The following is a 17224-nucleotide window of genomic DNA, read 5'->3' as shown; positions in this document are numbered from 1 at the left end:
ACTAACAGGCGGTGGCACTGCCAACATCGGAAAACCCAAAAGTAATTCAAATTTGGAGCCCAAATTTGAATCCTCTTGGGGCCTATAAATATCCCTCAATTCTCAACAGAGAACACAACCTTTGAGAAGTTAGATATTGAGATAAAGCCTTAGCAAAGTCTTTAGCAAGTCTTGTTTTCAATAGCTTAAGTGTTCACCTCCCTGTTTCTCTTTAAAAAATCTGTAAGAGTGTGAACCACTTGTAAAAGGTTGTAAGAGGGGTATTTGTCCTTCCCCTTCAAAGTGATTTGCTAGTGGAAGTTGGGAGCCTCATCGAAGAAAGCTTCACAAGTGGATGTAGGTCATTTTGACCGAACCACTTTAAATTGGTGTATTCCTTGAATGTGTGAGTATTTACCTTTCTGAAATCGGTATTTACATAGCAGCAAGCTTTCGGTTTTCATCTTATCACTTTAATCGAGCTACTTTCTCTAAGTCATTCATTGTCGAATCAAAATCTCTACGTATTTATGAAATTATTTTAAAACTTAAAAGTTTAATCCGTTACACTAATTCACCCCCCCTCTTAGTGCCGCTCCGATCCTAACAGCTTCGGTGGAGAGGAAGATACGACAACAGGCACATTGATGACCAAGCGGATGTGGAGGATCTTGTCGATCCGCTCCTCGTTGGTCTCGCAAGCATGATGTCACTAGATCAAGGGTAGAGGTTGTCATCGAAGGAGGCAAATCTGATGGAGTGGTATCGGTGAGCACAATGCTAGAGGCGTCGCAACAGGGAGACATATCACACCGATGAACCTTTACAGTTGTGACGAGTGTAGTAGGGTTGCTCTTTGGAGTCACCGAAGTGGTAGGGGTGGTGCCACTGCTCATTGGAGCTAGAGCTACAATAGAAATTGGTGCAGCAATGGTGGAGCTCAAGGACTTTGGAGGTGTCCTCCAATGGGACTATTGCCTTTGGGATGTGGATTCGATAGTGTGGATATGTAGTTGAACCCAATTGAGGAGTTGTCGATGGCGTTGCACCTGAGCCTGACGGTGGATTCGACAGCGGCTCTAGAGATGCATTTGGCAGTAGTTACGAATGTACATGGGCTATAGATCTCTACCGGAATATTTTGGCTAGAGGAAGGAGCAACGATCAATGATAGAAGTAGGGGCTGTAATCACTATAGAAGGAGATGTCGCTGGATAGTGAGGAAGGAAGATAAATCTTGCTCTAAGGCAATAGAAGCTCTGATACCATGATAAATTGAAATATAATGACAAAACACACTTAAATTAGTTAAATATAATGTCTATTTATACATGTTAGAAGAGAGGATTTTCCTCAACTATCAACAAGATTTTCTCGTGCAGTTGATGAAATCTTATTTGATATCATAGATCACAAACGGGATGAGTAAAGCTTAATTGTAATGGATCAGGGATGGAGTTAGGGGATTTAGGATTCCTTTTAAAAAATAATACTAATGATCCTTTGTTTACAAGACACAGGTGTGATTAAAACAAGTGTGTCATCTACCGTGAATCTGCGACGATACAAGATGGGCTTAAGATTGCCACACAAAATGGTGTTGAGTTGATACTAAGTAGAATTGAAGTATGAGATGTTTGTTTAGATTCTATTTAGGATAGTCCAGACACAACCTGATATTCGGTGTTTGTTAGAGTTTTATGATTTCTTGTTGATCACTAAGTATATAAAGAAGGAAATGAACATACTAATTGATTAGCTAGTCACGCTAGATTAACTAAAACATCATCTTGATGACTTGACGCTCTTAGTTAGTACGTCTTATACATTCTGATCTATCGAGCACTTTTTGTACTTTGACGGTATAGTTAATATATTCTATTTTTGAAATTATATATATATATATATATATATATATATATATATATATTATACTGTCCTTTATTTTGAGACACATAGGAAACCAACAAGAAGACGCAAGTGCAAAAGAATGCTAAACAGGACTATGTCTTCGAGATCCCATCCCTTGCATCAGTGTTCTATCGAAACTGTGGTAGATAGAAGAATCCGGTATAAGATACCCTGTGTCTATTTCATCCGTGTAAAGTTCTCCCCTCTGATGCTGCCGGATTCGTATAAACTTCCGTAGCTTTTCCGCCACCCGCTTCATGTCTGGTCTCTCATCCCTTCGACGACGAAGACACTGAGGTGCAAGCTCGACGACCTTCTCCAGCAAAACCATTCCTCCTCCACGCACAAACTGCTCATCCAAAATATGAAGAAGCTCCTCCCTGCTCATCGATGCCAACTCGCGCACACCTGAAGCATCATCCAAGACTGCCTTCTTCCTGGTGACTAGTTCCAGGAGGACGACTCCAAAGCTGTATACATCAGTTTTTGCAGTCAGGCGCCTTGTTTCCATGAAATCAGGGTCTACATAGCCAATAGTTCCTTGCACAAAGCTCACAGTCTGAGTTCTATCTGTTAGCAGCAGTGTCGACGCTCCAAAATCCGACACCTTCGCCATCAATTTGTCATCCAGGAGTATGTTGCTGGGCTTCACGTCCCCGTGAATGATTGCACGAGATGTTGATGAATGCAAATAAGCAAGCGCTTCTGCGGATTCCACTGCGATCTTGAGAACAACGTCCAAGGGGACCGATGGATTAGGATCTCTTTCATGAATGAAGTGGGAGAGAGTGCCGTTGGGAACGAATTCATAGACCAGCAATGGAATCTTCTCCTCCAAACAACATCCAAAGAGTCTCACCACGTTCCTGTGGTTGATCTGTGTCAGAATCTTTAACTCGTTCAAGAACTCCTTCTGTCGTACCTCCATGGCTTCTCCATTCTGTGCCTCGATGGTCAGCAGAGTCTTCTTGATAGCCACCTCTCGTCGGTCCTCCAGAACTCCTCTGTAAACCACACCGTGGCCTCCGCGTCCAAGTACTCTGCTGTAGTGGAAGTTGTCCGTTGCCCGCTGTAGATCTTGCAGTGTAAACACAGTCAATGTGTCCATTTGCATTGACAGTATCCTCCCGTTCGATATCTCTTTCAAAAGCTTCTCCTTTTCCCTTGCGTGCCTCCTCTTTGAACGTGTTATAAGCATTGCAGAAATGAGAGCCAGCGTCGCGAACAAGGTAGAAGAGACACCTATATTGTGCAAAGCGAATTGCTAGTCAATGGTGAAGAGACATAAGATGAGAACACAGAGAAATATTTTCTTAGACGACAGGTTGTGAGTGAGCCAGACCGTTGAATGAACAGAAAAAGAATTACCAAATCTTTATCATCATCTCAAAGTCGTGTGGAAATAATGTAGAGATCAAAGAATTACCTATGACAATCTTCGTAACAAATAGGCTGCTGAGGACACATGGTCCATTAAATGGGTCACCACGCTTGCCAGGTGGGCACGTGCAATGGTAGCTTCCTGGGAGATTACTGCAGACTCCATAGCAAGGATACTTCTCCGGTAGCTTACACTCATCGATATCTACCAAAGGAAGAATTAGTTCTCAAACTTAAGCGAGTTTCACAAAACCTATTAGGATTCATCAACAAGATCTAACCTTGGCATCCATCGACAAGATAGGGGTTGCCTTGGTATCCTTCTGAGCAATTACAAAGGTAGCCTGCACCACTCCTGGCCTTGCTGCACACACTGTTTTGACTTCGGCATGCATAATTATCAGAGCCCTTCGCCTCCTCGCATGTTGCAGCATCTCTGACAGCCCAATCCAGCCACAGCGGCATGGATTTGTTTGTGTCCATGGTTAAATCGGTGGCGCTAAATGAGTAGTAGTCTTGATCAACAATGAAAACGTAGCTACATGGACTAAAGCTCAAAAAATATCGATGGGAATATGCAGTGAAAGAGAAGGAAGTGTCACTGAGGCCTGACGGGATGCCGGTTTGGCAGCATCCTATGCCATTGCAAACCCCATTGATGACTTTGCTTGTATCTTCGCAGTCCGATAAGCAACCAGTATAGTAGACATAGGGATAGGGGCCGTCGGCCGTCTGCTGGCTTCGTAGATATGCCATTGAGTTGCAGCCGATAAGAGTGAACTTATTGCTGCCGTCGGAGATCTTGTATACTCCATTGACATCGAAGCTTTTGGATGGTAAGTTGGAGTTGGTGCTCTCCACGGCGGTCTCGTTGTAGCACTCCCAACTTACTTGAGCCTTCACGCGAGACTGGCCGTGCAGCAGCGAGATCTCGGTCACCTCGATGTCGCTCGTGCCGAGGAAAGCTTTGGGGGAGTTGCCATCCGAGCGGTCGCATGTGATGGCGAATCCATCTCTTGAGCAACCTGGCTCGATGCCGAAGGGATACTGGACAAGCACTTGACCGCACTTGTCCGAGCAGTTTGAGGTTTCTGCATTCGTTGCTGCTGCTGCAAGTGTCAGCAGCATCCGAAGAACTGCTTCTCTTGCTCTTCTCATCAGATGGACGGAATCAAACAGAGATTTAGCCTGGTGAAGAATGAATGGAGATCCTTTCTGTGTTAATAAAGAGGCACGCCGGAGTTTTCGAGCTTCGGAGATTAGCCACAGGAACGCGTGGAAGGTATCAAATTCTACATAACCAAAACTACTAATTCTGAAAAAGGAATCGCCGATTATGAAATCCGTAGGACTATCGTCAAGTACTTGCATAAAGCAAAGACCATATAGGTAGAATCAAGCTCACTATCTCTAGATGAAATACAAAATTTATCACAATTTAATTTAAACTACTCGACCATTGACTCTGTGTCCACAACATCACATGCCTTCTACGTCATACATGAATAAAGGAGGAAATAGAGCTGAGGTCACATTTGGAGCGTACTGTGAATCACGCGCAGCCGACGCCGAGTCCATTGTACGTGGCAGTCAGCCGCTTCGCGTTTCCCGGAAGAGTCTTTTTCTTGGGTTTGCTGCTCCGTCGAAATCACTCGATGTTAAGTGCAAAGTAATTGCCCGGTGATGGGTGGCGACGGTGGACCATTCAAACTTGGCAACCTTTGAACCGCCGGATATTAATCGTACCGACAATTCCTCGATTCCTTTCCTATTAGAGTAAAAGGTATATTTTGTATTGGTTTATGTTAATGCTAGAGAATAAGAATCTAACCTCAAAGAAAATATGTTCAAATGTTATAATTTTAAATATAGAATTGATAAAATAACGTGTAAAAGCGTGTGTTTACAAGTATTTCTTCGTTTCATACAAGTATTCAAATTAGTCGTTCAAGATATAATCATATCCTACATGCACATATATTATGAGTCAAAAATATTAATGGATAAAAAAATCATAAAAATTAAAAAATCCAAATTAAAAGTTTGAAGAGTAAAAAATATCGATAAATAAAATAGTTAAGAAGTGAACTATAAATAATCATTTTCATCCCATCGAAGACTAACGTGGCAGCCTAGAGTGCAGCACGAAGAGTATTTAAGTAACTTTAGTTTTTTTTTTCAGAAAAAATTTTAAAAAAAATTAAATGGCTTACCTTCCAATTGCCTATAAATAATGTGTTTGTTTTCTTTTCTAAATATAAAAGTATCAATGATATAGTTGAATCATTCTTATCCGCTTATTAAGCAAATCATTTAGAGAAAGATATTTTATAAAAGAATAGAAAGTATAAGTAAGAAGGTGGATAAAGAAAACAATTATTCTATAGTTACTTTTAAAATAAAAGATGTTCGAATTTTAATTACGTCAATTTGAGTAATAGTAGTCTTCGAAACCAAACCAATAGGTATGCATGCGAAGAAAGGAGCAAAATTTCAACTTAAATTATGTTTCTTAAATGCTTCACAAACTTCAATATCAAACCATATTTCGATAACCATCATCGAATGAACAAATATATGAAATCATTCGAGAAATAAATATGATATTATGGAGCCAATGTCTCGAGATGGATATATTAAAATCAAAATATTGCGAATTCATCAAGTATTTTTACTGGCCGATAAATCTATTACGAGGACATTTGGTTGCCTATTATTGTAACTAAGGAGAGATCTTAGTAATTAAGATGCATTTAAAATGTCAGATGATTGAGTCATCGAAATCTTTAATTGTGCATTTTATGTCATATTCAATGAAAAAAAAAACCAACCTATAACAATGTCACAAATGGAATTGTGATTTCAAATATCATACAACGTGATTGCATAGTGTATTATATATCTAATAGTTTTGGAAAGAGGATTTTGGGTTTATATAATAGAAGATGGTTAACGTGGTGATATATTATCAATCTTTTATTAGATTATTCAATATGATATTTCAAAAGTTGCTAAAAGAATTTGATACTTGTTTTTTATCCAAATCCTTTTTAATTAAATTGCATATCTTTCCTTTTGTCCAAAAAAAAAAAGGGTTGTGTGCATGTCATCGGGAGACGTACTACCGAGGAATTATTGAAAGATAGCTTTCTTCCTATGATAGCATAACACCAGCAAATCTAAGTTTGGTGGGAAGATCATTTTGTGACATGATATGGTATTAGGATCAAGTCCAACATACATTTCTCTTCTAAAAAAAAATAAGGATATGATAATATATATTTTTAAATAACTTTACAACTAAGATAGTAAATGAGTAGGTTAAAAAGTCTTAGAATTTTTTGGCGAAATTAAGAGTCCAATTCACAACAATATTACCCTCTTTAAAAAGAGATATTTGAAAATTAATGAATAACAACAATAAAAATGGTCTACTTCAATGCTTTTCTTCATTGCTATTTGCATTACTTAGGTAATTTTATATCTCCATTGTATCATTATTTCATGAGGCTGCTAACGTTTGTTTTTGCTTCTGGCACCCAATTCATGATGTTCTGTAGAGTATTGAATCTAGAAATATTTGATATCAATCGTTAGGTCTTCTACTAACATATCAATTTCAAGGTTCTTTTGGTATTTGAAATACAAGCCCTCTTGGGTACGATTTACAGAAGTAATATTTTCATTAGTTGTTGTTATCATCATCATCATCATTATTTGCATATTTGGTTCACCAAGTAAAAGATTGAATGAGTTATCCGAGGGATGAATGTACTCGGAAATTGTTTGTGTTAAATACATAAATAAATCAACCAATGAACAGAGATTTATTTATCTACTTTTTTCTTTTTCCTCTATAAAGTGTCCTTGTTTCCACCATGAATCTTCCTAGCACATTCATATCCTTAAGAAAAAAATTCATCCACGCTCCTAACAACTAATTCCACTGGTCAAGTTTCGCTAAGCATTGGAAGATCTAAGTGATTCTTCTATCTGTTAGAATCGTTTTTTATTATGCCTTGACCAAATTTGATTGTCAAACTAAAACGCATATCATGTGATTTGCTTTCTCGCATGCATCTGTAAGAGTCTTTAAATATAAAATATTAAATTACTGGTCCGGAAAACTATTCATATCCCTTTTCCCCGTCGCGGGCTTCACTTCTCGGTTTCTTTGATTCGTATTCTTTTTCGGTCATCTTCTCAATCTTCATGTACGTTCATGCATTGGGATTAATATCCGATTGCATCCTACGAAATCTTTTGGGTTTAACATTTTAGACGAGTGCTAGCACTAGAAAATCATTGGAGAATCAAAAACACTCTTAACACTCCCGAAAGGATAAGACAAACTTTCAAGTAAAAGGTGCAAATGGCGATGTGAAGTGAAGAAGACGAGCGAGGAGAAGAATGGACGGTGCAAAGGCCGCGGTGAAGCGGAGAAGACGAGCGAGGAGAAAATTTGTGGTTTAATCTAACAATTATTATTATCTTTTTAAATTGATAGAAATTAAAACTTAATAATTAAAGAAAATTTATTATTATTATTATTATTTTGCTATCTTCCTTTCCACTTATATCTTTGTTCTTTTTTCCTTATTAAAATTAAAAATATTAAAAATCGAAAGGTTTCTATTTTTCATGATAAACTAATATATATATATATATATATATATATATATATATATATATGTACATATGTATATATATATATATATATACATATGTACATATGTATATATATATATATATATATATATATATATATATATATATATATATATACATATGTACATATGTATATATATATATATATATATATATATATATATATATATATATACATATGTACATATATATATATATATATATATATATATATATATATATATATGTACATATGTATATATATATATATATATATATATGTACATATGTATATATATATATATACATATGTATATATATATATATATACATATGTATATATATATATATACATATGTATATATATATATATACATATGTATATATATATATATATATATATATATATATATATATATATATATATATACATATGTACATATGTATATATATATATATATATGTGTGTGTGTGTGTGTGTACATATGTACATATATATATATATATATACATATACATACATAAGTATATATATATATATATATATATATATATATATATATATACAAATATATATATATACATATACATACATATATATATATATGTATATGTATATATATATATATATATATATATATATATATATATATATATGTATATGTATATACATATATGTATATATATATATACATATATATATATATATACATATATATATATACATATACATATATATATATATATATATATATATATGTATATATGTATATTGTTAGGATCGAGAGCACTAAGAGGAGGGGGGTGAATTAGTGCAGCGGAAATCTTTCAGCGATTTAAAAACGAAAGCTGCGTTCGTCCGATAAAAAACGATTTCGATATAAAAGCAGAATCACAGTGCAGTTTGCGTCTAAGCGCAGTTTGCGTCTAAGCGCAGTTTGGGTCTAAGCACAGTTTGCGTCTAAGCGCAGTTTGCGTCTAAGCGCAGTTTGCGTGTAAACTCAGTTTTATGTCCAAACGCAGTTTTACGTCTAAACGCAGTTTTACGTCTAAACGCAGTTTTACGTCTAAACGCAGTTTTGCGTCTAAACGCAGTTTTACGTCTAAACGCAATTTTACGTCTAAACGCAGTTTTACGTCTAAACGCAGTTTTGCGTCTAAACGCAGTTTTACGTCTAAACGTAATTTTACGTCTAACTGTAGTTTTGCATCTAAAAGTAGTTTTGAACCTTGAAAAGCGTTTTACGTAGAAAGCAATTTGCAGTTATAAATGGAATCCGAATGTAAGCGTAAACTGCAGTGTGAAGATCGTACGAAAACACGATTTACGTTTGAATGCAGATTCTGAAAGATCAGAGCTTAGAAACTCGTTCGTAAAGGCGCAGAGGGCAGTAGCAATGTAGGAGGTTTGCAGTAATGATAAAGTGCTCAAGGTAAAAGCAAACCAGAGATTTAGAGTGGTTCGGTCAGTCTTGACCTACTCCACTTTTGGCTTCCTCCTCCGACGAGGTCACCGACGTCAACTAGCTGCCTTCCTTCAATGGGCGAAGGCTAACTTCCCTTTTACAGTTTCTCTCCTTTTGACAGGCTCAGGAGACAACCTTTACAGATCCTTTCTCTCCTCTCTTTACAACTCAAAACTTGAAGAACAGAAGAAGGAGAACTTTAGGACTTTACACAAATTTGAGCTCGTAGAATCACTGAAAAGATCAAGAATTCGGTGTGGATCTGTATCTGTTCAGTGCTGAATGGGTGGGGTATTTATAGGCCCCAACCCAGTTCAAATTTGGAGCTCAAAATGATCAAATCGATCAAATCCCAGAATTCTGGGATCAGGCGGTTGCACCTCTTGACTGGAGAGGTGGCACCGCCTGGCAGAGCTCGAAGACTGAGCTCAGGCGATTGCTCCTCTCTGCCAGAGCTCGAAGACTGAGCTCGATGGTTGCATCACCTGGCAGAGCTCGAAGACTGAGCTCGGTGGTTGCACCGCCTGGCAGAGCTCGAAGTCTGAGCTCGGTGGTTGCATCACCTGGCAGAGCTCGAAACTGAGCTCAGGCTGATGCACCTCTCTGCCATAGCTCGAAGACTGAGCTCGGTGGTTGCATCACCTGGCAGAGCTCGAGACTAAGCTCAGGCTGATGCACCTCTCTGCCAGAGCTCGAAGACTGAGCTCGGTGGTTGCACCGCCTGGCAGAGCTCGAAACTTGAGCTCTGGCGGTGCTACCTCTTGACAAAGGAGGTTGCACCGCCCAGTCTAGCTCGAAGACTGAGCTCTGGGCGGTTGCACCTCTTGGCTGGGGCGGTTGCACCGCCCAGCCTCGCAGCCCTGGCGGTTGCACCTCCTGGCTGGGGTGGTTGCACCGCCTGGCCTCGCAGCCCTGGCGGTTGCACCTCCTGGCCTAGGTGGTTGCACCGCCTGGTGCAATCAGGGTCCGAATGGTTCGCTCCATTCGGCCCAATTTGAATCTTTTCAGGGGCCCAATTGCCCCAAGATTAAGATAATGGGATCACCTCCCATTTTCAAGCTTAATCATCGTGCTAACCACGATTAACTCTAAGACAACTTCTGCAGCTTTGCTCCGATGCGTCAATCGCTTCTTCCGGCGAGTTTCCGGCGAACTTCCGTCGATCATCCGATAAACCCTCGGTGATCCTTCTGCGGACATCCGGCATACTCCTGGACTTTGCGATGATCCACTTGGCGAGTTCCGACGAGCTTCGCTTGGCAAGCTTCTGGACTTCTCGGATCTGTTCTCGCTGAACCTCCGACGACCGTCCGAACTTCCGTCGAACTCTCGAACTCCCAACGTGATCATGATCTTGACTCCGGCGCAACACCTGCTGCTTGTCTTACTCTCATCGTAGTTAATCCTGCACACTTATCTCAACACATAGATTAGATAACAAATGACAATTGACTTCATCATCAAAATCCGAGATTCAACAATCTCCCCCTTTTTGATGATGATAATCAATTGATAAAGGAGTTGTCCTTAACTCCCCCTATCTATATGCCATAATTGAGATAAGTCAACCTTGAATTCAAGACCAAAGAATTCAAGTGACGTATTGATAAGTTAGATCAGTTAAACCTATCAATGCTCCCATCATGATGCCCATCATGATGTATCTCTTCAAGAATGATGTCAAGGCATGACATACATCATCAAGTTTGTATGATAGTGTTTGTAATTATTCATCATGTAATCATATAAAGCTACGAAGGACTTTTTACATGATGCATACATTTGAGATTTTCTAGCAAGTTTGCATTTTCTTCACAATATAGAATATCAAATCAAGACATGATGCAAACATGTTCACATATCTCTTGGTGATGCAAGGATGGCATAACTATAACATTGTTTATAGCATCACTCAAGTATTTGCAACTATACATATCTCTTGGTGATGCAAGGATGGCATAACTATAACACTGTTTATAGCATCACTCAAGTATTTGCAACTATGACATAGACATGATTATGGCAGTTCAGCTATGACATAGTGTTTATCAATTCATATGTTTCTCCCCCTTTGTCATCAACAAAAAGCATGATAGCATTATCAAGCACGTAAAGGAAGTCATGACACATATAATACTTTGAATATCTCTTTATTGTTTGTTGCTTGAAGGAGGAAAGTCATTTTTCAAAAAGTTTTCATAAGAGTGTACAGGAAAATCCCATTTTTAGCATACAAACCAAAAAATGAACTTCTTACATGCATTTGGTTAAAAATATTTGTCACATAATTTGCAATATGCGATGTCAATGCAAGTAATAGTAATAACATCCGAATAATAATTTTTTAAGTATTCGGACACATCAACATTCCTAATTCTCTTCTTATGTAATCAAATTGTTCTTCACATAGGGGTTTTGTGAAGATATCAGCTAGTTGATGTTTGGTATCAATAAACTCTATGGTTACAACATGATTAGTGACATGATCTCGTATAAAGTGATGTCTAATATCAATGTGTTTTGTTCTTGAGTGTTGTATAGGATTTTTAGTTAAGCATATTGCACTCGTGTTATCACATTTAATGGGAATATCTTTAAGATTCACTTTGCAACCTTCTAAAGTGTTTTTCATCCATACAACTTGTGCACAGTATGCACTTGCTGCAATGTATTCAGCTTCGGTTGTTGATAGAGCAACCGAGTTTTGTTTCTTAGATGACCAGGATACAAGGGCATGTCCTAAAAATTGACATGATCCTGATGTGCTTTTTCTGTCTAGTCTACAGCCAGCGAAGTCCGCATCAGCATAAGCTGTTAATTCAAAATTTTCTGATTTTGGGTACCATAATCCTAGATTGGTAGTTCCATTAAGATATCTGAGTATTCTTTTGACTGCTTTAAGATGAGATATCTTAGGGTCTGATTGAAATCTAGCACAAAGTCCTACACTGAACATGATGTCTGGTCTGGTGGCAGTGAGGTAAAGTAAACTTCCTATCATACCCCTATAGGTTTTTTGATCGAAGCTTTCTCCATTCTCATCAATTTCTAACTTAGTGGAGGTGCTCATAGGAGTGTCAATAGCTTTTGAATTATTCATTTTGAACTTCTTCAGCAAACTCACAGCATATTTGGTTTGACTAATAAAGATGCCATTGCTTAGTTGTTTGATTTGTAGGCCTAAGAAGAATGTTAACTCTCCCATTAGACTCATTTCGAATTCATGACTCATAGTTTTCGCAAAGGATTCACAAAGAGATTCATTTGTAGAACCAAAGATAATATCATCAACATAAATTTGAACAATGAGAAAATTGTTTTCAAAGTTCTTGATGAATAATGTAGTATCAACCTTGCCTTTTATGAAATTATTTTCAATAAGAAAAGAACTAAGTCTCTCATACCAAGCCCTAGGAGCTTGTTTTAAACCATAGAGAGCTTTAGTTAATCTAAACACATGATTAGGGAGACTATTATTTTCAAATCCAGGAGGTTGTTCAACATAGACTTCTTCGGAAATAAAGCCATTAAGAAAGGCGCTTTTAACATCCATTTGAAACAACTTAAAATTATTACTGCTAGCGTAGGCAAGGAGCATCCTTATGGCTTCCAATCGTGCCACAGGAGCGAAGGTTTCTTCGTAATCGATACCTTCTTCTTGGTTGAAATCTTTGGCCACTAATCTAGCCTTGTTTCTAACCACGATACCATTTTCATTTTGCTTGTTTCTAAAGACCCATTTAGTACCAATAACTAGATGGTCATTTGGCCTAGGAACAAGCTTCCACACTCCATTTCTTTCAAATTGATTTAATTCATCTTGCATTGCGATAATCCATGAATCATCTTTCATGGCTTCATCAACGCATTTGGGTTCAATTTGGGAGAGAAAGGCGGTATTTGCACAAAAGGTTTTAAGAGAAGATCGTGTTTGAACTCCCTTTGATGTGTCTCCTAAGATTAGCTCCTTAGGATGAGCATCTATATACTTCCAATCCTTGGGTAAGGAAATCTGAGAAGTGGATGCATCCAAGTTGCTAGTTGGAGACGGGGTCTCGTTTAAATTTAAAGAATCAAAATTAACATCATCGTCAAGATCATTTTTCGTGAGTTCAGAAGTCTCATTGAAAACAACATGAATGGATTCTTCAATAATTAGAGTTCTTTTATTAAAGATACGAAAGGCTTTAGAAACTGTAGAATAACCAAGAAAGATTCCTTCATCGGATTTAGCATCAAATTTTCCTAAGTTGTCTTTTTCATTCAAGATAAAACACTTACACCCAAAGATTTTGAAATATGAAACGTTGGGTTTTTTATTGTTCCATAACTCATAGGGAGTTTTGGTTAGTAGAGGTCTCACTAGAACTCTATTTAAGATATAGCATGCAGTATTTACGGCTTCGGCCCAAAAATATTTGGGTAGGTTATGTTCATTTAACATGGTTCTTGCCATTTCTTGTAAATTTCGATTTTTTCTTTCTACAACTCCATTTTGTTGAGGGTTTCTAGGAGTAGAGAAATTATGGTTGTATCCATTGAGTTCACAAAATTCTTGGAAATCATGGTTTTGAAATTCACCACCATGATCACTTCTAATTGACGAAATCATAGAACCTTTCTCATTCTGAACGAGTTTGCAAAACTTGGTAAAAGATCTAAGGCATTCACTTTTCTGTTTTAAAAAGTAAGTCCATGTGTATCTGCTATAGTCATCTATGATGACGAAAGCGTATTTGCTACCTCCTAGGCTTGATGTGGAGATGGGTCCGAACAAGTCCATATGGATCAATTGTAAGGGCCTAGAGGTGCTTACTTGATTTTTAGATTTGAAGCTACTCTTAATTTGTTTACCTAATTGGCATGCATCACATACATTATCTTTGATGAACTTGATATGAGGAATTCCTCTTACAAGTTCTTTGGATGATATTTGAGTGATTAGCTTCATGCTAGCATGACCTAATCTTCTGTGCCATATCCAAGCATTCTCATTTAAAGCAGAAAAACATGTTTCATTACATAAATCATCGATGTCAATAGTGTATATGTTATTTTGTTTTAATGCAATCATAGATATGTTTTTGTGAGGTTTTTCAATGACGCAAGCATTAGATTCAAATTTGATGATATATCCTTTATCACATAATTGACTAATGCTTAGGAGGTTATGTTTTAGACCATCAACTAGCAAAACATCTTCAATAGAAAAGTTGGATTTGTTACCTATGGTTCTTTTGCCAATGATTTTACCCTTGTTGTTGTCTCCGAAGGTGACATATCCTTCGTTTATGCTAGAGAACTTAGAGAATTGGGATGAATCTCCGGTCATATGCCTTGAGCATCCACTGTCAAGGTACCATCTCTTGCTCCTAGCTTGCGATGGTTTAGTTTTCTACAAGAAAGGATGATGTTTAGGTACCCATTTGCTTTTGGGTTCCTCACAAATAGATCTACATTTTTTATCATGTTGCATAGAGTTTATCATGGTTCCTTTAGGAACCCAAATTAATTTGTTTGGACTTATTTTCTTGAATGGACAACAATGTGTCTTGTGTCCAGATTTGCAACAAAAGTTGCACTTGGTTTGGTGTTGAACATGTAAGATGGAGCCTTTTACAAAGGTGGTTGGATTTTGGTGAGGACTCCTCACAAATCCAATCCCACTTCTTTTGGGAGTGTGACCCTTGTTTGCAAGGATCATGTTTAATGACTTGCTACCAACCTCGAATTTCTTCAAGGTGTCCTTGAGTAGTAGGTTTTCTTTTTGCATAGTTTCTAAATCATGACATTTGATACATGAATTTAAACTATCATGATGTTCGACTTTTAACTTATCAAACTCACAAGTAAGATTATCATGTACCTTTTTTAGCAACTTGTATTTTCTATTTATAACTTTGCATTCATCAAATAAATCATGGAAGGCATTTGATAATTCCTCGAAAGATAAATCAGCATCTAATAAATCCGTTACCTCCTCTCCGATGGCCATTAAGGCGTAATGAGCAACTTGCTCGGTGTTGGACTCCTCTTCTTCAGATGCGCTCAAGTCATCCCATGTTGCTTGAAGAGCCTTCTTCTTTGATGTTCTTCTTTTGACTTGGGGACAATCATTCTTGTAGTGTCCCGGCTTTTTACATTCGTAGCAGATCACTTGGTCCTTCTTGGGTTCAAGTTTATTTTTCACATCGTTTTTAAACTTGTTTCTTTTGAAGAATTTCTTAAACTTTCTTGTCAAAAGTGCCAAGTCATCATCACAGTCCTCATCACTTGAGTTTTCTCTCAAGTGGCATTCAGAAGTTTTAAGTGCCATATCCTTCCTGTTCTTTGGAAGGATGTCTTCTTGCTCTTCATGAGCTTTGCAAGTCATTTCGTAGGTCATTAATGACCCGATTAGTTCTTCAAGAGGGAAGTTGCGCAGATCTTTTGCCTCTTGAATGGCAGTGACTTTAGGATCCCAACTTTTAGGAAGGGATCTTAGTATTTTATTTATGAGTTCAAAATTCGAAAAACTTTTTCCGAGTCCTTTTAGACTGTTGACGACATCCGTGAAACGGGTAAACATGTCGCCAATGGTTTCACTCGGTTTCATTCGGAAAAGTTCAAAAGAATGCAGCAACAGATTGATTTTTGACTCTTTCACTCTACTTGTGCCCTCGTGGGTCACTTCAAGTGTGTGCCAAATATCAAAAGCAGTTTCGCAAGTTGAAACACGATTAAACTCGTTTTTATCAAGTGCGCAAAATAAGGCATTCATAGCCTTTGCATTAAGAGCGAAAGCCTTCTTTTCCAACTCATTCCAATCGATCATTGGAAGAGAAGACTTTGAAAAACCATTCTCGACAAGATTCCATAATTCAAAATCCATAGAAATAAGAAAGATCCTCATTCGGGTCTTCCAGTAGGTGTAGTCCGTCCCATTAAACATGGGTGGACGTGTAATCGAATGCCCCTCTTGGTTTCCGGCGTATGCCATCTCTCTTGGGTTTTAATCCTTTAGAGAGTTAACCTCGCTCTGATACCAATTGTTAGGATCGAGAGCACTAAGAGGGGGGGGGGGGTGAATTAGTGCAGCGGAAATCTTTCAGCGATTTAAAAACGAAAGCTGCGTTCGTCCGATAAAAAACGATTTCGATATAAAAGCAGAATCACAGTGCAGTTTGCGTCTAAGCGCAGTTTGCGTCTAAGCGCAGTTTGGGTCTAAGCACAGTTTGCGTCTAAGCGCAGTTTGCGTCTAAGCGCAGTTTGCGTCTAAACTCAGTTTTACGTCCAAACGCAGTTTTACGTCTAAACGCAGTTTTACGTCTAAACGTAGTTTTACGTCTAAACACAGTTTTGCGTCTAAACGCAGTTTTACGTCTAAACGCAGTTTTACGTCTAAACGTAATTTTACGTCTAAACGCAGTTTTGCGTCTAAACGCAGTTTTACGTCTAAACGTAATTTTACGTCTAAATGTAGTTTTGCGTCTAAAAGCAGTTTTGAACCTTGAAAAGCGTTTTACGTAGAAAGCAATTTGCAGTTATAAATGGAATCCGAATGTAAGCGTAAACTGCAGTGTGAAGATCGTACGAAAACACGATTTACGTTTGAATGCAGATTCTGAAAGATCAGAGCTTAGAAACTCGTTCGTAAAGGCGCAGAGGGCAGTAGCAATGTAGGAGGTTTGCAGTAATGATAAAGTGCTCAAGGTAAAAGCAAACCAGAGATTTAGAGTGGTTCGGTCAGTCTTGACCTACTCCACTTTTGGCTTCCTCCTCCGACGAGGTCACCGACGTCAACTAGCTGCCTTCCTTCAATGGGCGAAGGCTAACTGCCCTTTTACAGTTTCTCTCCTTTT

General features: G+C 37.8%; 1 protein-coding gene across 1 annotated transcript; it reads right to left on the bottom strand.

The window, feature by feature from the left end:
- Positions 1-1972: 1972 nt before the first annotated feature.
- On the bottom strand, positions 1973-4848 carry LOC135622039 (wall-associated receptor kinase 2-like). The gene is made up of 4 exons (XM_065123668.1): positions 4772-4848; positions 3552-4585; positions 3317-3475; positions 1973-3132 (listed from the first exon to the last, which is right to left on the bottom strand). The coding sequence occupies exons 1-4, from the start codon at positions 4846-4848 to the stop codon at positions 1973-1975; spliced, it is 2430 nt and encodes an 809-aa protein (XP_064979740.1).
- Between the last annotated feature and the right edge of the window lie 12376 nt (positions 4849-17224).

This window comes from Musa acuminata, chromosome BXJ2-9 (genome assembly GCF_036884655.1).
Source record: "Musa acuminata AAA Group cultivar baxijiao chromosome BXJ2-9, Cavendish_Baxijiao_AAA, whole genome shotgun sequence".
NCBI lineage: Eukaryota > Viridiplantae > Streptophyta > Magnoliopsida > Zingiberales > Musaceae > Musa > Musa acuminata.
Note: the sequence above shows the minus strand (reverse complement) of the source record. Positions and strands in the feature narration are given on the sequence as shown.